At 52.4% G+C, this 20,967-nt stretch overlaps 1 protein-coding gene across 1 annotated transcript in view; it reads left to right on the forward strand.

Annotated features, from left to right (window-relative positions):
- EPHB1 (EPH receptor B1) overlaps positions 1-20,967 on the forward strand; it is a 69,613-nt gene that overhangs the window by 17,800 nt on the left and 30,846 nt on the right. Inside the window, exons 2-3 of the mRNA XM_082288037.1 lie at positions 7,596-7,660; positions 11,535-12,216. Of these exons, the coding sequence (XP_082144163.1) occupies positions 7,596-7,660; positions 11,535-12,216 (747 nt within the window). The remainder of the gene's footprint in view (positions 1-7,595; positions 7,661-11,534; positions 12,217-20,967) is intronic.

A 20,967-nucleotide genomic window follows, 5' to 3' on the forward strand; every position in this document is an offset into this window, starting at 1 on the left:
AGGAGGTGATGCAAAGTCAGGGCCATACGGACCAAGTCCTGTTTACAACTCTCACTCCACCTCCAGCCCCAGCATCTCCCCTCGGTTTCTACCAGCGTATTTCAATTTAGTGTATCCTGATGTGGGGAGTGTTTGCCACTTGCAATTAGAGCGTTTCATCCCGCGGCGCAGCAGGCAGCGCTTTATTGATAAAGTTGTTCTGTAGTTGCTGAGCAAACACCCCCAAATCTGAGCTTCATTAAGTTATCGCCTGCCCTGCTGCGATGCATCTTCATTGCGCGCTGAAATCCGTGGCATTGACGGGGGATCCCGGAGGAGGCCGGGACTGTGCTGTGCAGCCACAGCTTAATGCATCCCATCACAAATTGACACAGCACGCTCGTCCTTGCCTGATATATAGAAATTCCTTCCCTTTCCTGTTGGAAGTGAGGGGATTTTTGGCCACCGCAGATCTCACGCTGGCAATGGCTGGGATGTCTTTGCAGAGCAGGCTCGGCTGCTCCTCTCTCCTGAGAGGTTTGCACAGACCCTTAAAATACAGGAGGGCAATATTTTGTGTTGACTTGTTGTTCAGCGCATCCTCCCCCTCCATGTCTGGGTTTGTTACTCGGTGGGTAATCCTTCATAACGAACCCGCGGGAGATTGATGGGGAGAGCTCGTTATGCACTTCCAGAGCCGTTCCACCGCCGTTCCGTAGCAGCAAAATGCACCATTAAAGGCAGAGAGCCCTGGGAATGATGGCACGTAATTAGTTGTTGCTGTAATATTTTTGATTGAAAGCGCAGAGATGCTGGGAGCGGCTTTGGGAAGTCTGTGCTCTCAGGAAGCTGTGAAGAGCAGCAGCTCTTGCCAGAGGGGAGAGGCTGATCCTGCTCGTACCTTTGCCACCGCTCCAGTGCTGTAATTAAACCATCTGGGAGATGCCACAGGCTCCTGCTGTGCAGCTGCTGGCTCCGGCACGGCAGCGCTCCCCTCACAGTTCCAAGCAGGAACCAAACAGGGGGAGTCCTCCAGCATTTTGGGTGGGATGTGCCTCCAGCAGCTCACTGCCTTAATCCATGTGGCAGAGCTGTATGGATTTTGTATTCCTGCTTTTTCCCCATCTGAATTTCAGGATATATTAAAAACTTGCACAGACAAACATGGACTTGTGGTTGGAAGTGTGGTCATAGAGAGGAACCTGGAATTACTCAGGCAACTTCCTGGTGTGTGCTTGAACGCTTTCATGGAATCACAGAATCCCAGAATGGTTTGGGTTGGAAGGATCTTGAAGCTCCTGTTTTTCTACCCCTGCCATGGGCAGGGACACCTTCCACTGTCCCAGGCTGCTCCAAGCCCCATTCAAACTGGCCTTGGACACTGCCAGGGATCCAGGGGCAGCCACAGCTTCTCTGGGCACCCTGTGCCAGGGCCTCAGCACCCTCACAGGGAAGAATTTCTTCCTGATACCCAACCTAAATGTATTCTCTGTCAGTGGGAAGACATTCCCCCTTGTCCTGTAACTCCATGCCCTTTTCCACAGTTCCTCCTCAGCTCTCTTGGAGCCCTGTCATGTGCTGAAACACCAATCTATGATCATCCTGGAGCCTTCTCTTCTCCAGGCGGAACAATCCCAATTCTCCCAGCCTTACCTCATAGCAGAGCTGCTCCATCCCTCTAGGTATCTTCTTGGCCTCCTCTGGACTCTGTCCAAGAGCCCCATGTCCTTCCAGAGCTGGACACAGTGTTGCAGGTGAGATATCACCAGAGTGGAGTGGAGGATAAATTAATCTATGGGAACAGTGAGAATTAAATTCAGTTCCATTGGCATCGAGAGGTGTGATGCACACCACGAGTGTATGGAGCGGTGATGCTGGAAGCTGTGGTGCCACCTGCACACCGGCATGGCTTGGAGTCGCGACAGCCCCGGGAAGGCAGAGCTCGTGATACTGTAGCAGTTAATGTTATTTAGCACTAGGCTTGGGAATAAAGCGTCTTGGCTCTGTTTCCCTGTCATTCCCTTTCCCTGGTAATGTCACCAAACTTGGACAGAAGCTTCCCAAGCTGTGCACTTGCCTTGGGCTGATTTTGCTGAAGCTCTCGGAAGGGAAGGAAGAGGTAGGAAGCAAGCTTGGCATTTATGAGCATGAAATAGAGGGCAAAATATAGTGCTTTCCTTATGGAAAAGAAGTCTTGCTATTGTTCCCCTTCAGAAAACCACGCTGTGGGGCTGGGGCTGCCCAGGGACCTGCTCTGGGGCTGGACTGTGCGCTGACCCCATTGACACTTGCTGAGGCACATCAGGATGAGTCTCTGAGGATCCCACCTGTGGAGCATCCTCTGCCCCCGGACCTGAGCCCTGTGTGCCCTGCCCCACCCCTCACTCAGCTGCTCTCCCGCCTCCCCTCCCTCCAAAGGCTCAGCTATCAGCACCCACCTCTCTGCTCCCCACGCATCTTGGGGGGCTTATTTCCAGCAGCTGGCATCCTTTCCAAATCTCCCTCTCCCCATCTGTTGTTATCAAGCCTCCTCTCTCCTTATTTTGCTTAATTTCTATCTTTTTCCTCTTGGTTGTCTTAGACAAGCCTGTGTCTCTCCACATATGCCCAAGCATTTGCTTTCGAGTGCCTTAGGCTGGTTCCTGCCGTTATCTTCTTGCAGGAGGGAGGGAGCTGCTGTTCCTTGCTTCGGGAGAGGGACCCGAGGCAGTTACTGAGGAGTGATTGTAGAAGTGTCTGTGGCATCCCTGAGCAGAAAATTTGTTGTTGTATCTCTTTCTTTCCAGATAACAGCGTCCAAATGCGATTGGGTTGGGTTAGTTTGGGTTGGCCGCCTCCCTTTGTGTGTCTGTGCCTGCAGCCAGATCCTGCTCCCTGCTAGGGAAAAGTGACACCTTCTCACGGCATGAGTGGCAAGAGCCTGCCGTTGGGAGGTCTGAAATACGGGTTTCAGGCTGGGAATTTCGGGAAATAAGTTCTGCTTAATTTTGGACAGTTCAGAAAGGTTTTTCTGGAAGAGGCTTCAGTCCTGCGGGAAGGGTGGTTGGCAAGACGCATCAGCTGGTGTGAGATGAAGGCTATTCTCGCCCAAATAACTTATTTTTTCCTTGCTGTTGGAAGGATGCCAGCCCATCCTTCACTCCTCTGAGGCGCAGCTTATCCTGCCGCAGGCGTCATCCCTGGCCAGGTTTGCCCGGGAGGGTGTGGGGAGCCCGGGACAGCAGCGAGTCCTCCCTGCCTGGATCGCGCGGGTGCCATCCCAGATGGATGCGCTGCGCGGCACGGGAAGCTGGTGCATTCTAATTGCTGGCATCTTTACTTGTTATGAGTGTAATTGTGAGTAGACGTTTGTTTTTGTATTGATAATTAGGGACTGGAACAGATGGCGAAGGCTTAGTTTAAAGTAATGTGTCCATTAAAGAAAATCTACTGTATACAGCTGAAGATTCTTCACTCCAAGAAAGCTCAGCTCTCTGTAGCAGAGCTCCTCTCTCCCTAATGAGGGCTTGGGCCATCACAGCCTGGCCAGCGGAGTCTCTGATCCTGGAGACTTCTCCCAGCAAGCGTGCTGAGCTCCCTCCTGACCACAGGGCATCCCTGGGTACCCGCTGTGCCCACGTGCAGGTGGGCAGGTGTGGAGGGAAATGCTGGAGGAGCGGTGCCTGGGGCAGGTGAGGGGGTGGCAGTGTCTTGGGCACGGAGCCTGGCACGGTGGGACCGCTGGGTCCGGGTGACAGGTGACTCGGTTCACTCTACGTGGGCAGCAATGCCGTGCTGGATGTCAGAGACACAGGGAAAGGATGTACCCCTGGGGGTTTAATTAATACCCTGTGCCAATTAACGAGGACTGGTCCTCACGGAAGGGCGAGGCAGGTGGGAAGGGGAGGTGCAAGGTGTCCATGTGGCTTCTCTACTCATTAGGGCTGCTCAGGCACTGATCTGCACTAATCCCCTTGTTAGCAGCATTCCCTGCCTGTCCTCCTTGCCCAATCCCAAGTGATGGATAGGTGGGGGGTGATCCTGTGTCCCCCAGCCTGTAGGGATATTTTGGGGGTGTGGGTACTGGGATCTCTGTCTTGTTCCCACTTTCTCTGCTAGGATTTGGGATCTGCAAACCCTCTCCTGCTGAAGCAGGATGCTCAGCAGTCATAGCCCCGAGCAGCCTGTCCATAAATGCCCCACCAAGGTCACAGTGTCACTTTTTCATCCTAGAAAATGAAGTAAAAACCAAGGTTTCCTCCAAGAGGAAATAGGAGAGGTCAATAGGAAGTTGCTGAGCCGTGTCCTTCTGATGCCAGTGCCTCTGCAGTCACAGGGTTGGGTGAACTCAGCAGGAATTTGAACTGGAAGGGAGGGAATTAACCATCTTATTGTATTTAACAAAAAACTCCCAAATTAACCATTTTGCCAGTTTATGGATCTTCTTGTCTGTGGCAATGTCCTTGAGGGATAGGACAGGATCTGAGCAGGAGATGGTCTATAGGGGGTCAGGCTCTCTTCTTCCTTTGCTTTGCAAACTGCTTTGGGAACATGGAGCCATGGGAGTGCAAGTGTTGTCCACAAAAATGGGATCCCCTGTGCAGCAAGCCAATAACTACACACTTGAGAGAGACATTGATTATTTATTTCAGAGTTGCCCAAGCCTGGGTGCTCGGTGGTGTTCAAGCACCCCAAAAGCCTTTTACTATTTATACATTTTAGCTATCAAAAGAATTAGCATTTATTGGCTACAATATTCTCTTACTAATTAGTATTGTATCTTCTACTGATTAACTATTCTCTCCTGTTAATTAGTCCAGGTGCTCAGTCTTTCTCTTCTTTTGGGTCAGTGGTTTCTTGGGTCAGTGGTCTGAGAGTCGGTGCTCATGATCTGCCCCTGCCAGAATTGCCTTTGACCCATCAGAGCTGATTTCAGCACAGTTGCTGGGTTGCCTTTATCAGTTTCTTCCTTGTCGTGGGGGTTCTGCCAAATGTCCTTGTGGCCTCTAAGTTCTGCATTCTGTGTGCCCACTGTCAGTGGCACATCCTTCTCCCCAAGCACTGTCAACCTTCCCCCCAGGACTGAGATCATTGAAACGCGTGGAGCCCTAAACCTTAGCAAGGCAATTCTACCAACAAGGAATTTCTCTTTCCAACACCAGGACACCACGTAGAGCTCGTGAGCTGCTGTTGCACGGCTTAAATCTCCTTTCTTGTTGATTAGGCTTGAAAGCTACAAAGATCAAGCACTAATTAGCATCCTTTCTTAAGAAAATTTTCCATATTCCACATTTTGCAACACAAGCTCTGCATCTGCAGTGGAAACTTCTTGAGTGCGACCTCCCTGGCCACAGAATCACCTTGGGACTCCAGAAGCATCCAAAGAGAAAGCTTCTCTTGGTTCCTTTCCATGTATTCATTTATTGTTAATTAATTTCTCTATTTACTTAAGTATTTTGAGTTTTTTTTAAGCATTGCTGCTGTGCTTTCTTGCTTCCCTTCCAGCACGTGGAGCCTTTGGGGAGGAACTCAAGAGAAGGGAAGGGGTGAGACTTTGGGAGGGCTCCTGGCGAGTGTCATCTCGGAGCAGAGCTGGTCCTCGTGTGCTGCCGTCCCACAGGGCAGCTGTGCTTTATCAAAAGTACATTCCTGTGTCAAAGCCCGGGGAAGGAAGCTGAAAGTGTGTGGAGCAGGAAGGGAGATGATGGAGTGAAAAGCCTATCTGAATAAACCTTTGGAAGAAGTGCCCTTCCTGTAATGGGGCCTGTCCTTATTTATCACAGAGGGTGGATGAGCCAGCTCGGGTCCCAGCCTGACCACGGTCCCTGTGTCTCCTTGTTCTCCCCTGCCTCAGTTTCCCCTGTGTGGCACAAGGACACTCTGCTTGCTTTGGGGGAGAACACCAAGTGTTTTAGGGGCTCTCAGAGCATCCCTCCCCACTGGCAGGGGGCACTGGGAGATGTGTGCATGGCCTGTTGCTTCCACCTCCTCATCCATTTATGCCTGCACACATCTTCCTGCTCATTTGAAGGGCTGTTACAAGGATTAATGGCTGTTTAATTAGGGGCTGGGCTGTTTGGAAGGGAAGGAAGGCCTGGAGGTGGTAGGAAGGTGAAGGGTGGTGAGAGTAGAACCTTGCTGGAGGCCTGGAGCACAAGCCCCTGGCCCCATTTTGTCAGGGGTCTGGAGTGACAGGACACAGGGAACAGCTTCCCACTGCCAGAGAGCAGGGATGGATGGGATATTCCCTGTGAGGGTGCTGAAGACCTGGCACAGCTTCCTAGAGAAGCTGGGGCTGCCCCATCCCTGGCAGTGCCCAAGGCCAGGTTGGACAGGACTTGGAGCAGCCTGGGACAGTGGAAGGTGTCCCTGCCCATGGCAGGGGTAGCACTGGATGAGCTTTAAGGTCCTTCCAACCCAAACCATTCCTGGATTCCACGATTTAAGGCTGGAGAGGAATTGCAGCTGGGATACCATGTTTTTAGCTGCCTTCTGCCAAATGGAAAATGACCAAAATCATAAAGTGACGTTTGATAGCGTGAAGGTCACCACGCTTTTGTGTTTGCCATATGGAGCAGGAGCGGAACGTCTCCTCTCCGAGGGCACTTGAGCAGGAATGACCTGGCACCGTGCAAAGCAGGGAGGCTGTGGGCTTTGAACCCCCCTGGCAGTGCCACCGCAGCATCCCGGGGCCTGTTCTGGCTGCAGAAGCTTCGCCAGCTCCCAGCCCCTTTTCTCTCCATGCCTGGGGACTGCCTTGCTCTCCCTGCGCCAGGGCCACGCTCACTCAGCCCTGGGAGGGGTTTTGGGAGCGTTTATCACTCGTGTCAGGGTGGGGAGTTCCTGATCACGCTTCTCCAGCGTCGCATCCCGGAGCGGCCGGCAAAGGGAGGGGCTGGAAGATTAATCGGAGTCTTGTTTCCCGCTTGTGATTGCGGGAGCAGCCGTGGAGAGATTAAAAGCAGCAGCCCGGCGGCAGCACAGATTCCTGGGCTGATTTTTATTTCCTGACCTTTATTTCTCTGGTTGCACCCCTTTTCCTGGCACTGCTGTGAGTACCTGGGAACACGCAGGAAAGAGGAGGGATGGGGGATGTTCAGCTCTGCCAGTTGCCAGTGGCACATCTCCTCCTGTTTGGTCGGGACACAGGAATTGAGGCAATTAATCTGCATGTCTACTTGCTGCAAACAAATAAATAAAACCTGGAGGGTTTTCCCCATCTGTTTCTTTATGGTGTTGCTCTCGCTATTATTCTCGTTGCGTTTTGTTGTTTTGGGGGTTTTTTTGTTACGTCTAAAAGTAGGGAATGATGTGACTCTGTGAAATACAGCATCTTTGAATTTTTAAATTTTTTTTTGTGTTGCTGATAGTATTTTCCTTTCCTGGGCAGGGAAGGGTCAGAGCTGGCAGTGTGAGCTGGATTCAGGCCATGACTCCTTGCAGAGTCTTGTCCTGCACCGTTTGCTCTGGAGCAAAACTGCCTTGAGTCCATTAGGGCAGCTGCTGTTGATTCCCGAGCTCTCCAAGGGTCAGGGGCATGCTCTGGGAAAGCAACTGAGTGTTTTCCCACGTCTCTGTGCTTATAGTGTAATGGAAAACTTAGGGAATAACTGGTTTACTTTCTTCTGTTTCCTCAGAAACTTTAATGGATACGCGGACGGCAACAGCCGAGCTGGGCTGGACGGCCAACCCACCTTCAGGGGTAAGTTCCACTTGTCCAGCTGACCCTTATGTGATCTATGGGGGGGTCCATGCTTTTAATCCCCCTATTTATAGGGGTAAAATACTGGTGGGAGGCCAGAGGAGTCGCAGTGGGAGCAGCGGTGCCCCATAGGGCTGGTACGGGGTGCCAGGGCATCGCTGTCCGGCTGAGCCAGGCTGAGCATCCCTTCCCCGAGCCAGTCCTGGGGCCTTGGTGAAGATGGAGCTTGTCTCCATCTCTCCATCTCCATGCTCTCCCTTGCCTTTCCTGTCCTTCTCCCTCCTGAAGGGTTCAGCCCCATCACTGCTCTCCATCCCCCTGCTCGTGCCTTCCCTCTCCCTGTGCCAAAAGGCTTGTAATTAGGAAACATTAGCAGGCTCCAACCAGCTTTCATACCTGGAACATCATCCATAATTGCACTCGGCAGTGCTCTTCCTTGGCTATTAATGTCACTTTTATGAAGTAATGAGGAACCAAACACCCTAAGGCACTTAAAACATCTTTTTTATATAATATGAGCCTTTGAGGAATGGAAGCATAAAATAACCTGACTCACATTCTCCTGGCAGAAAAAGTGAGAGATGGAGCTGCAGGTGGGAGGGGATGTGAGCTGATGGATGGGCACCACGGTGGGACAGGCAGGCTGGGTGCAGCCCCTGGGGACTCCAGGATGTAGCACCAGAGGGGAAGGGATGCCAGGCTGTGTCTTTGTAAGGGTGTCACTGGCTTGGCCAAGTCTTCAAAAGAAATTATTTTGCACACTATCACCAAAGCTGGGCCACACCTGCAGCAGGCATGAAATCCACTCCAGACATGTCAGAGCCCCTTGAATTGGGGTATTTTGCTACTGAATTGCTTTGGAAAAATTCTGGGCCCAGAAAAATTGCTGGAAAAATTCAGGAGGGGCACGTGCAGGTGATGGAGACGGGATATAAATAGCTGCCTGCAGCTGCTGTCACTGAAAGCCTGTGCGAGGCAGGCGGGGAGCTTGTGTTGTAAGGAATGGTGGTCTCACCCTCTGCAGAGCAGCAGAGTAAAGCCCCTCCCCAGCCCCATCCCTGCATCCCACTGTGCACATCCCTCCATCCCTCTGTGCATCCCTGCAGCCATCCAATTCTCACTCCTCTGAGAGTTCCTGGGGAGGCTTCTGCTTTACAGGAGTGTGTATTAAATCTTCCACAAAGTATTTTAAATGCCAAGTCTCTTATCTAAAATCATAGAATCACAGAATCCTTTAGGCTGGAAAAACCCTCTCATACCATCAAGTCCAACCATTAACCCAGCGCTGCCAAGGCCACCACTGACCCATGTCCCCAGGCACCACAAAAGCTGTATGGACAGCTTTTAAATCCCTCCAGGAATGGGGACTCCACCACTGCCTTGGGCAGCTGTCACAGAGCTGGACAACCCTTTCTGGCAAGGAATTTTCTCTAATATCCAATCTAAACCTCACCTGGCCCAATTTGAGGCCGTTCCCTCTCCTCCTGTCCCTGTTCCTTGGCAGCAGAGCCCGACCCCCCCGGCTGCCCCCTCCTGTCAGGGACTTGTGCAGAGCCACAAGGTCCCCCCTGAGCCTCCTTTGCTCCAGCCTGAGCCCCTTTCCCAGCTCCCTCAGCCGCTCCTGGGGCTCCGGCCCCTTCCCCAGCTCTGTTCCCTTCCCTGGACACGCTCCAGCCCCTCAATGTCCTTCTTGTCATGAGGGGCCAGAACTGGACAGAGGATTGGAGGTGCCCCAGCAGTGCCCAGCACAGGGGATGATGGTCACTGCCCTGGTCCTGCTGGTCACACTGTTCCTGACAGTGTGAGAGGCTCCTGGTGGCTGCTGGGTTTCAGCTCCTTCTCTGAGGCTGTGCTCATCTCTCTTGGGGCTGGAGGCACAGGGATTTGACGAGCCACATCTCCTGACCCTGGGGTTGCCATCAGCATGGGCTTTGTGCAGGCTTTGGGTCCCTTTTGGTTCCCTTTCGGTGGTGGCATCTCCCCATGGCATGCTGAGCTCCCAGAGGGGCTGCTCACAGATTTGGCCCAGGCTGTTGATGCTCATGCTGGGGCCTGGTGCCAGCCAGGCTGCAGGGGCTGTGGTCCCCCAGGACGGGCTGTGGGCTCTCCTTCTGCTCTTCCTGATGGACGTGCTTTAAATCTCAGTGGAGACAGAGAACAACATTGACTTAATCCCCAGCTCCCTGTGAATTATTTAGTAGCATCTCATCAAAATGATGCATTTGTCGCTGTTAGAGCGTTGGTGGCATCAGCTGCTGGCACTGTGGGTCCTTCCAGCCACAGGGACCTGCTGTTCCCAGTGCCTGGTACCAGGAGTGCTCAACCTAAGGCATGCACAAGGCAGTGCCTGGATCCAACCCTGGACCCTACTGAGGGTTTTCCAAGGGGCATTTTGTGCTGTTCCTAAGTGAAGGGAACCTTGAAGTGCAGCAGAGTTTTGTTGGCAGGTTTTGGCTCTGAGTTTTGAGGCTCTGAGGTTTTTGAGGATGAAGAGGAGGATTCCTGCAGTGAAGGCAGCAGAGCCATGGGACTGCTGTTAATGCTGGAGGAGAGCTCGTTGTCTGGCCTTAATTGGAGGCAGGGCTGTGATGCAAAGCCCAGGTGGGAACAGCAAACAATGGCAACCCCCTTGGTCAGGGAGGATTGTACGGCTCCTGCTCTGAAAATGTGTCTGGTAATGAAGGGGCACTGAATCCCCACGCCTTGTGCATGGGGGAGAAGGGGCTTTACAGCACTTTCCCAGCATGGGAGGAGAAGGAAGAGCACTGGACTGGATGAGGGAGGCTTTATTGCTGGTTTGGTAACCATGGCTTAACAACAACGTGCAACCTTGAGCTCTGATCTTGGCTTAAGCGTAGCAGAGCTGAGGAGGTGGGCCTGGGAGCGAATGTTCCGCTGCGCTTGTTGGCAGCATGAGGAGGACCCTGCTTTGAAAGCAAAACAAAAAGCTGTGTTTTGTTACATCAAGGCTGTGGTTCACAGGAGGGAAGCTTGGGGATGAGAAATGTGGTTGTTCCATGGAAAAGAGAAGAGGGGGAAAAATCTGTGAGGTTTCAGGGTTGGTTGTGGTGCATCATCTTGTCAGGACTCAGTGTGACAGGGCAGGGTAGCATCCCCCGTTGTGCCCGTGTAAACACAGGCGTGAGGGCTGCTGCAGCATCGCTCCTGGAAATGATCCCCGATACTGAGGGAGCTGCTTAAAGATTGCCATATGAGTAATGCTGTTATGAGGAGACTGTAAACATGGATTAGTTAAAATGAATGGATTATGAGGTTGTAAATCTGTCTGTAGGACTCTAATGCCATCATAGACTATTCACAGTTTGCCGCTGTCCCTTAATTGAAATTGTAGCCTGGATTATATTAATGCCCTTCTATAAATCGAATTGCGAATCTATATTCCCTCTCTCCACAGCAGTAATGTTTTATTTAGTTGGTTTTCTTTGCCGGGGGAAATGATCCCGTTGTGCCGGCAGCTTGGGGTCAGGCTCGCTCTCCAGCCCACGTGCTGCCTCGGGCTTTAATGAAGCTGTAGCCTCGTGTGCTGCCTTCCCTCCTGCCTCCAGGTGCCTGGGCCATCTTTCTTCCCATTTTTACATCCTCTCAGGGCAGATAAGGCAGTTGCCCACATGGAAAAGACGTCTTAACATCAATTGGGAGCAATGGGGAGAGACATGGAGGGGTAAGAGGGTGGGGATTCCTTCTGATCCTGGACTGGTTTCCGCATGTACATCACATTGTGTGTCCATAACCACATTCCTCATCCCCTTTGGAACGTTGGGATTGTCCTCCCAGCCCTGCCCTATGCAGGGTGAGCGGCCATCTCTGGCCCCTCTTCCTCCTTTTCACCACTTCTCCCTGCTCCTTTCTGCAGTGGGAAGAAGTCAGTGGCTACGACGAGAACCTCAACACCATCCGTACGTACCAGGTGTGCAACGTCTTCGAGCCCAACCAGAACAACTGGCTCCTCACCACCTTCATCAACCGGCGCGGGGCTCACCGCATCTACACCGAGATGCGCTTCACTGTGCGGGACTGCAGCAGCCTCCCCAACGTCCCCGGCTCCTGCAAGGAGACCTTCAACCTCTACTACTACGAGACAGACTCTGTCATTGCCACCAAGAAGTCCGCCTTCTGGACGGAGGCACCCTACCTCAAAGTGGACACCATCGCTGCTGACGAGAGCTTCTCCCAGGTGGACTTTGGGGGCCGCCTGATGAAGGTGAACACGGAAGTGAGAAGCTTCGGGCCCCTGACCCGCAATGGCTTTTACCTGGCTTTCCAGGACTACGGGGCTTGCATGTCTCTGCTGTCTGTCAGGGTCTTCTTCAAGAAGTGCCCCAGCGTGGTGCAGAACTTCGCCATCTTCCCGGAGACGATGACGGGCGCGGAGAGCACCTCTCTGGTGACGGCGCGCGGCACCTGCATCCCCAACGCCGAGGAGGTGGACGTGCCCATCAAGCTGTACTGCAATGGCGACGGCGAGTGGATGGTGCCCATCGGCCGCTGCACCTGCAAGGCTGGCTATGAGCCCGAGAACAACGTGGCTTGCAAAGGTAAGGTTGGCTTTGGGCAACAAGCCCTTGGTGTTTGTTTCAGGGTAAAATGTTTGTCCCCTAACAAACTGTTTTGTGCAGTAGGCAGTACTTCCCCTGATGTGGTTTTGCTCCAGGGAGCAGTGGTCAGCCTTGTGGTTTCTTGGTGTGCTCTGGTCAGTGGCCAGACCTGGTGAGCAGCGCGGTGAGGGTGTGGGTGGCGGTGCCAGTGCCGCTGCCACCCTGCTGGAAGTCACCTCTGTGATGTGGTGCCTTCAAAGTGCCGTGCTCTCCGGCCGGGTTCTTTCATCTGCCTCGTTATTTCCCCAGCAGAGCCGGGCAGCTGCTGTCAGGCCCGGCTGCTGTGGGGCTGCTCTGATTCTCAGTGTTAATTGGAATTGTTGTGCTGGTTTTTGGGTTCCCCAGCCACACCACCAGCATGCTGCTGCCTGCTGGAGTCCTGCAGTGTGAGGTTATAAGTATGGCAACAGTGCTCACTGCTTTTCATCTCCTTTTGCCCTTGTGGTGAATATTTCCCAAATACCTTTGAAGCATTATTTTTTTTTCTATGGGCCACCCTTTCCTTCTCCTTTCCTGAATTAAGGTATTGGTTTTGCACGCTGCTTGGAAGGAGGGGAGAGGAGAGGGCTTTCTGCTCACCCTGTTTCATCAGTTCCAAATAGCTTCTAGAAGGTCAACACCACCAGGATAAGGAAGGGTTGGGAAGAAGGAGGTGGTCAAAGTGCTTAAGGGCTGGTTTGGGGGGTTGTGATGGGAAGAGGTCCAACTTGGATCTCTTTTGGTGCAGGTGGTGGAATGCGTGTACCACCACGCTTGGCTGTGATGCCCCTTGGGGAGTCCCCCCAAGGTGTTTCTTCACCTGTAACTCTGGATATGTGAAGATGGCAAAGCTGGGATTCAAGCTGTGGAGAAGCTTGTTTGATGGTTTGCTCTAAACCTGGGAACTTGTGTAAGTTTTCACCACACAAAGCCTCTTTCTCCCCTGGCCAAAGCAGGGATGGTGACACCTTCCCATGCCAGGGCTCCAACAACCAGGAAACCCCAAGAATCCTTTCTCAAACAGCATGGCTGGGGGATTCCTATGAGTGTTGTGGTTGACCCTTAGGGGTGGTTTTGTTCCCACCAGGAGATTGCTGTGAGGAGCCGAAGCGCTCTGTCGGAGGGAGGGCTTTCTGCAAACGGAGCGTTCCTGGCGAGACGTTCCTCTGCTATTGAACCAACACACAGAAAGCACACATGGTTGTATGGCAAAATGACATTTCTCATCATGGGAAAACAAATACTAATTTTAGCGAAACACTGGAATTGAGAAGTAATGTCACTTTGCCAGAAATGGAGGAAAACAGTGATAATGTAAAACCGTGGGTTTTGGTGGTGTTGACCTTTCTGCCAGCTGGAGGAAGGTGGGGTCTTGAGTGCTCCTGACCCCAGGGAGGACCATGATGCACCTTCTCAATGCTTGGGGAAGGGCAGAGGATTGACAACAGCAGGACGAGAGGCACGGGAGCAAACCTGCTGAGGGTGGGTGTTACACCCATCTCCATGGCTTTTCTTGTTTCCTTTTCTTGTGCAAACTCCACAAGGGTTGGGCAGTGTTCATGCCATCAAAGCTACACCAAGCAGACCCCAGGAAACTGGGGATTTGTTGGGTTTTCTGTGCCCTAGTGCCTGTCTCCAGCTGTGCTCCCACTCCTCAGCACTGATCCCCAAGGAGAAACTGCTGAGCACCTGGTGAGCGTTTTGCCTTTGCATGGGGAGCGTGCTTTGTATTCAGGCTCCTTGAGGCGAAGATTAGGGATCCTGGCAGCTCTGAGGAGTAGAAATATCTTTTATAGATTGACTGACAGCATGTAGGATCCTGAAAGGCACCAGAGTATGCTGTGGGTGCGGGGCAAATAGGTGTTAAATGGCACCAGGCATGTCTGTGATAACAGGAGTGTGCTGTTTGGTGATTCCATGGGTGCTGGTAAGGTGTTGCCTGTGGAGGAGAGCTCTGATGGCTGCCCTTCCCCAGTCCTGTGCGAGTATTTTCCAGTTCCCATGTCAGGAGGACAGAGAAAAGGCTTGGATTGCATGAGACCCGTGTGACTGAAGGCCCTGCTCAGTGCTGCTGAGGAACCCAAATCCAGGATATCCCCCATCCCTGGAAGTTCACTAAAACCCCTCCTAAAAGCTTGATCCAGGGTTAACATCAGGAGTTTTGGAAAATTAACTTTTTTTGAATAAATATCTGACCTTGGGTTGGACTCTGGCTCCGTGGTAGCTCATGAAGCTCCTCCTGGTATCCCCATGGACCTTGGAGCTGGCAAGGGAAGACCTAAGCCCACTTAGGTGAAGGTTGGTGGGCAGGAGGTGCTGCATTGCAAAGTTTAGAAATAACAATTCCTTAGTTTTCTGTTAGGCTTTGTTTTCTCCGAAGGGGTTGTATTCCCCTGCCTGGTTTGCCTGGCAGGGAAGCTGCCAGGATTGCACCCTGGCTCCTGGGAAGCACACACTCCTAACATCTGCTCCAAGCTTTCATCAGCCTGAGATGAGACACTTAACAAGCCTGTGGGAATTGTCACCAAGGGAAAAAAAAAAACCCAAAAAAGAAAATCCTCCAGTATTTGAAGGCTGAAAAAATAGGCTTAATTCCTACGTGGTGGGGGAAAAGATAGGGTTGGATTGTTTAGCTCCCCCAGCTCTGTCTCATCCCGCGCTCCCCTGGGAAGGAGGCTGTGCCTATCATGGGGCCATTAGACCGGAGCAGGTTCGTGCTGACAGTGGAGCTTGGGGCACTCAGGGATTCATTAATCGCGGCTTTTAGCGGCACTTACGGCTCGAGAGGGGCACAGGCACAACGTCATCTTTGTTGGGGGTACACGGAGGCCTGAGGAGATTATCCTCATGTTTGGGGTCAGAGGGATGGGGGGCTGCTACCACCACGGCGCCAGGATGGGCGTGGGAGAGGGGAATTGTCTGTATCAGACAATCAGCCCTGTTATTTGTTCACATCCCAGGCTGATTTGGCACAGATGCCCTGGCACAGCTCTCAGCTGTACCCCAAAGCCCAGTGGACTGCCCAGCACATCCTCTTGGACACCCCGTGCCCGCGGGGGCGGTGGGTCAGTGCGAGCTGGAGGCTCTGCCTGAATCCCAAATGAATAATTCATTTGGTGCGTGCGAGAGCCCACGCTCTGCTCGGGCTGATATTAAATCCATTTGTCTTGCTCTGCCCCGTCCCTCAGCCCTGCTTTATGGCTTCCTTGTGTGGTCAAGGGGCAATGCATCATCGTGCCGGGGGCAGGTGGGAGGGAAGGTGGCAGCGGGGATCACTGGCAGGCGGGGGAAACCTTGGATGAGCGCGCTGGGTGGATTTCGCTTTTTCTCCTCAAGGAAGATTGTTAAACCCTTCCTCCTGGTGTTTGAAACCTGATGATGGCAAAGGAACCCCTCACTAGACACTAGTTGTGTCTCTTGGCTTTCATCCCTTTTGACTTTGAGGACTGGGCACTGTATTTCTGTCTGCTGGAATCACGCTGGCTTTCTCTCTGACCTTCCCCGTGCCTGGCACTGACTCGGGTGCACGGAGAAGGAAGAAGTCTGGGGCTGAACCAGCTTTGTGCTGAATTTCTCTGTTGTATTTATAAACCCAGGAGGAAGGGGTGAGAGAGCAGTCCTGCTGTTACCCGGCCTTGTCTCACTTTCAGTTTTCCCCTCCTGGCAAATTCCTGTGCTGGCGCGTTCGGGAGCCTCTGATCTGCTCCTGCCGGCCTGTCTGCTACAGCAGCTGGAAATCTGACCTGGCAGGGGGAAACAATCAAAATAAACCCCACAAAACCAGAGCAAAGCTGGGCTGGGATGCCTGCAATGCAAAGCCTTGCTTCCAGGCATCCCTGGCTTTCCCGGAGCGGCTGGCCCCTATCCTATCTCCAGCAGGGTCCCCCCATCCTTCCTCACCTGCTGGCCCATGTGCCGGGCTCTGCCCGGCCTTTGCCAAAGCTCTGTGGGGGTTTATCCTGATCTCCTTCATCCCTTTGATTTCTCTGTCTCCTTTGCGTGTTTGTCCTTCCCTCCTGCCTTTTGTGTGGAGGAATGGATTGGGGAAAGGAGCAGCGGGAGGGGCACGAACGACCTTGAATGTCAGGGAGTGAGCAGCTCCATGCTGGTTCCCCTGTTATCCTCCCCTCCTGCCGAGCAGCCCTGGTGATAATTATTGATTTCCTCTACTTATCCATCACAGAAGATTGGAAACAATGTGATTTAAAAAGCGATTTTTTTAAATAATTGCGAACATTTTGCGATTAGTAGTAGACCAATTTGCTATCGCTTAAAACAAGGGAATTGTCAAGTTTTCCCAATGAATTTGTTGCTCGTGTTGAGAACTGGGACTTTTGAGTCTCTGGCTGTGCCCTTGCCTGCCTTTTCCTTGCTCCGTGGTCCAGCCTGGTGCCCGTGCAGCATTTTGGGGCACCCAGGAGAGGTTTTCTTGGGTGATGACGGTGATGTTGGTTTTGTCCCATGGGTGAATGGCAGCCAGGGAGGTCATGGGGACACAGGATCCTGCTCCCCGTGCCTTTGGCTGTATCCATCCCATCCCAGTGTGCTGCAGCTCCATGCCCAGCTGCCTGGGTGCCTGGGGCAGGGTGAGCACACCAGGCATTGGCAGGAGCTGCAGAAAAGCCTTGTTTTTTGCTTTTAAGGATGGCTTAATTTTAATTTTTTTTCCAATCTGCTGGTCCGTGCACTTCCCCGTGGTTGGGAATCATTTTCTTTCCAGCCTCTGTGCTGACCTCTCTCCTCCCCACCACTCCAGCATCTCATTGCAGCTTTCCTGGCCTACAAGTGACCTCTTTTTTAAGATTTTCTCCTCTAAAACAGGAGGGGAAAAACAAAGAGGTAAAAAGAAAGTGCTTGCCCTGCCCCTCTCTCCTTCTGCCTGCCCTTGGATTTGGTTTAGCAGGGCACGGGATGGGGCCAGCAGCACCCCAGAACAAGGACTGGGGACAAAAAAGAAATACTTGGGCTTAAAAACCATCAGCACTTCTTCAAGCTCTTTCCTGGGGACCAGGTCAAGGTCAGCTGGTTTGTTCCCAAACCTTTCCAAACCTGTGGACAAACAGCTGATGCACTCTGGGGTCTCTGCCTGGCAGCTGGCAGGAAGGGAGCCTCTGTGGCTGATGCTCACGATGATTGAAGTGTTTTTCCAGGGACAGTGTTTCCCTGTGGGTTGGAATTGGGATTTCAAGCTTTCCTGCTGGCCAGCATGGGCAGTGTCAGCACGCTGGGGCTGTGGGTCTCCTCCTCCCCATGCAGTGCTGTGCCTCTGCTCCCTGGGCCTTGGGCACCTGGGACACACTACCCCACTAACCATCCCAAAAGCTGCTTTTAGACCCCAATCAGAGCAGCTGGGGCACTTCCCACCCTAAACGGCAGCAAAGATGTCCGGGGAGTGTTTTATTTCAGGCTTAGCTGAGCCACAAACCTCCACCCGCTCAAAAGGGGCCTTTTTCTCCTTTCTTTTTTTTTTTTCTTTCCCCTTTTGTTTTTGTTTTTTGGCACAATATCAAGTTTCCTGCCCCTCTCCCATCCTGCATCAACCCAAGCTGCTCTCCCTGCTCGGGCTGTGCTGGGAAGTGGCAGCTCTCCCAGCTCCTGCCGAATCCTGGCAGCGGGAGGGAGGGAGGGAGGGATGCTCCCCTTTGTTGGAGGGGCTTTGCCTCTGCCTGGCAGCGATCTCCCGGCTTCCACCACTGGGTGGAACAGGCAGCCCAGTTTTACCACGGCCACTCTGTGGAGGAGAAACAGTGAGAGAAAAAGAAAAAAAGTGTGATTTTTCCTAAATTATGCCTTAGTGAAGGCATCCATTAACCTCTCTAATAATTTTGCAAGGAAAATGTCCAGGAAAACCTTGTTAACTTTTTTTCTAATGAGTGTGATGGGTTTTAATGAACGTCTTAATTAGACATTATTAGCCCAAATGTGCCTCTGGTGGATTCAGGCCCTTTCCCTCCCCCCAGTGCAGGGATGGGCAGGGTCCATGAGTCCTGGCTGCTGCCAGGGAGGAGGTTTGGGCACCACAGCTCCCTGTCCCTGTCCCTGTCCCCAGAGCATCTCTGTGATCCAGACCTGTCCCAAGGAGAAGAAAGGGAGAAACGCAGAAAATACCCCAGGCAGGGTGTGAGTGGGGGCCAGGTGAGCATTGCAGGGTTGGGATTCCAGAGCTGCAGCAGTGACCTCAGAGGGATTAGGGAATGGTCCACAGGCTTCCATGGATGGCTTTATTTTCCTGCTTAGCAATTTTTTTGCTCCTTATCAATTTTTTTCCTCCTTAAATTGTTCCATGGGCTGTTTGTGTATTTCCCCTCCCTACCATGAGAACTTCTGAGTGTCAATGACATTGATTCCACCCTTAAAACAGGAAGAAAAATCCTCCTTTGATTTTCCCACCCAGCAAAGGGTCTTTCCTTGTGACTGTTTGCAAATGGAGGCATAAAACTGCTTCCAAGCCCTTGTTCTGCTAATAATCCATTTAGGAAACTTTCTGTGGTAGCTGAAGAGCCTGAGGAAATGAATTTTTGGGGGAATTTTGGGGTGCAGAGCTCCGTGTGCGCGTATCCATGAGCATCCCTGCGGCAGTGGGCTGTGAGACCCACCCATCTTTCCCAACCTTCTCCACTCACCCAGCCCAGGAGTCCTGGCTCTCATCCTGCTGCCAGCACGTCCGAGGCCTTTGCTGTCAGGCAGGAGCAGGGATTGTTCTCCTGGACAATGGGAGAGCCGCAAGGAAGCGCCAGATCCGGCCCGTGTCCGGCACCCGCATTGTTTCGCCCTTGTTTGCAAACAGCCAGCACCTGGCAAACCCAGTGACTCAGCCAGGGACTTTTAAAGCCTTTCTATAACTTTTTCCTTTTTGTTTTTTTTTTTTGTTGGTTTTTGGTTTTTGTGTTTTTTTTTTTTTTTGCAGTCACGAGAGAACTCCCTTGGGAATGGCTCTTCTTGCTGCGCTTTGCTTGCAAGGGGGTGGGAATGTCACCTGTGTTTGGGGCTGTGCTGCACCCTACAGCCCGTGGCACGCTCCAGGAGCCAGTGTCTCTCCCAGTAGGATAACAGCAATAATTTCAAATGGAAAAAAAGGACTTTTTTACCCTGGCTGGGGAAGGGGCTGGAGCACCAGGAGTGGCTGAGGGAGCTGGGAAAGGGGCTCAGCCTGGAGCAAAGGAGGCTCAGGGGGGACCTTCTTGTCGCTGTTCTACCGAGAACCGGTGAGAAACAACACAATCCAAATCCAAGGAGAAAAGGAATTATTTTATTATTTACACACTAGGTTATATATCTTTGTACGTGAGAGAGCATGATATGATTGGCCGCTTGACCAGCCACCCCCTAGCTGAGGTTGGCTAGGTTCTCTAGCACCCATTCAAAATATTTTTTCCAGAGTACCAAAACAAGGCTGGAAAACAAACCCAGGTGCACAGATAGAGAATTAGTTTACAAAACCATCTTTCACTGTTTCTAGCTAAAGCATGAGAAAGAAAAACTTCACAAAATGCTTCAGCAGCTGTAAAATTCCTCTGCTCCTGCCTTTTAGCATCCACACCTTGTGGCTCTGCACAACTCCCTATGGGAGGGGGCAGCCAGGGGGGTCAGGCTTTGCTCCCAGGGAACAGGGACAGGAGGAGAGGGAACGGCCTCAAGAGGTTTAGATTGGAAATTAAGGAAAATTTCTCCACCAAAAGGGCTGCCAAGCCCTGAAACAGGCTGCCCAGGAAAGTGATGGAATCACCACCCCTGGAAGTGTTTGAAAGCTGTGCAGATGTGGCACTTGGGGACATGGGTCAGTGGTGGCCTTGGCAGTGCTGGGTTAATGTTTGGAGTCAATGACCTTGGAGGGCTTTTCCAACCTAATGATTCTGTGATTTTTCCCCTCAAGCCATGAGATAACTCATCACCAGTCCCCTGTGCAAGGCAGCATTTGGAAGCTGAGTTGGGCTGCAGTTGGGCTTTGCAGATCTCCTGCAACCCCTGCTTGGGGAAACAGCCCTCGAAGGATGATGTTTTAGTAACTGAGAGACCCAGAGAGGTGAAAAAGCCACAGACCAGCTGGAAAGAGTTGCCCTGCTTTCCTCTGGCTGTCTGAGGAGGTTTGTGTGGGTTGGATGGGCCAGCTGGGACACTGCTGAGGAAGGATGAGGGAAAAGTAATCAGTGCAGATACTGAGGTTTTAATTTGCTCCCCTCTCCGAGCCCCGCCACGCGCTTGGATGGTGACAAATGGAGCGGTGCCGTGGGTGTCAGCTCCGAGTGTGTTACAAGTGGTCATTTGTCATGCCCGGTGCCTCGCGGCGCAGAGGATGCGTGGAGAGAGGAGCAGGGCGATTAAATCAAGAGCAGGCCTTTGGAGGAGCCATGGGAAAACCCATCCGTCTGCAGCCAGGGCAGCACTCACGGCCAAGGAACCAGCCATGCCTTGGCTGTGGGAGCATCACACCAGAGTCGTGGGCACCCCAGATTGACTTCTGTACCCACCCCAGGGGGGAATTGCTGTTTTCCCACCCTAGGCTCCAGCAGCAGCCAAGAAAATGGCATGAATGGCATGCAGGGAGCTTAGTTTTTGTGTTCAGCCCAGGACTTACCTGCTTGTGTCACATTTTTGTATGGAATGGATTTGAGGCAGGAGAGCTGTGGGCTGGGGTAGGAGCTGGTCACCTTGGTGCTCTCAGTGTGGCTGCATCCTGCCTGAGCATGGCTGGGCTCGTGGCAGCACCCCTGT

This window comes from Coloeus monedula (genome assembly GCF_965178545.1).
Source record: "Coloeus monedula genome assembly, chromosome: 10".
Taxonomy (NCBI): domain Eukaryota; kingdom Metazoa; phylum Chordata; class Aves; order Passeriformes; family Corvidae; genus Coloeus; species Coloeus monedula.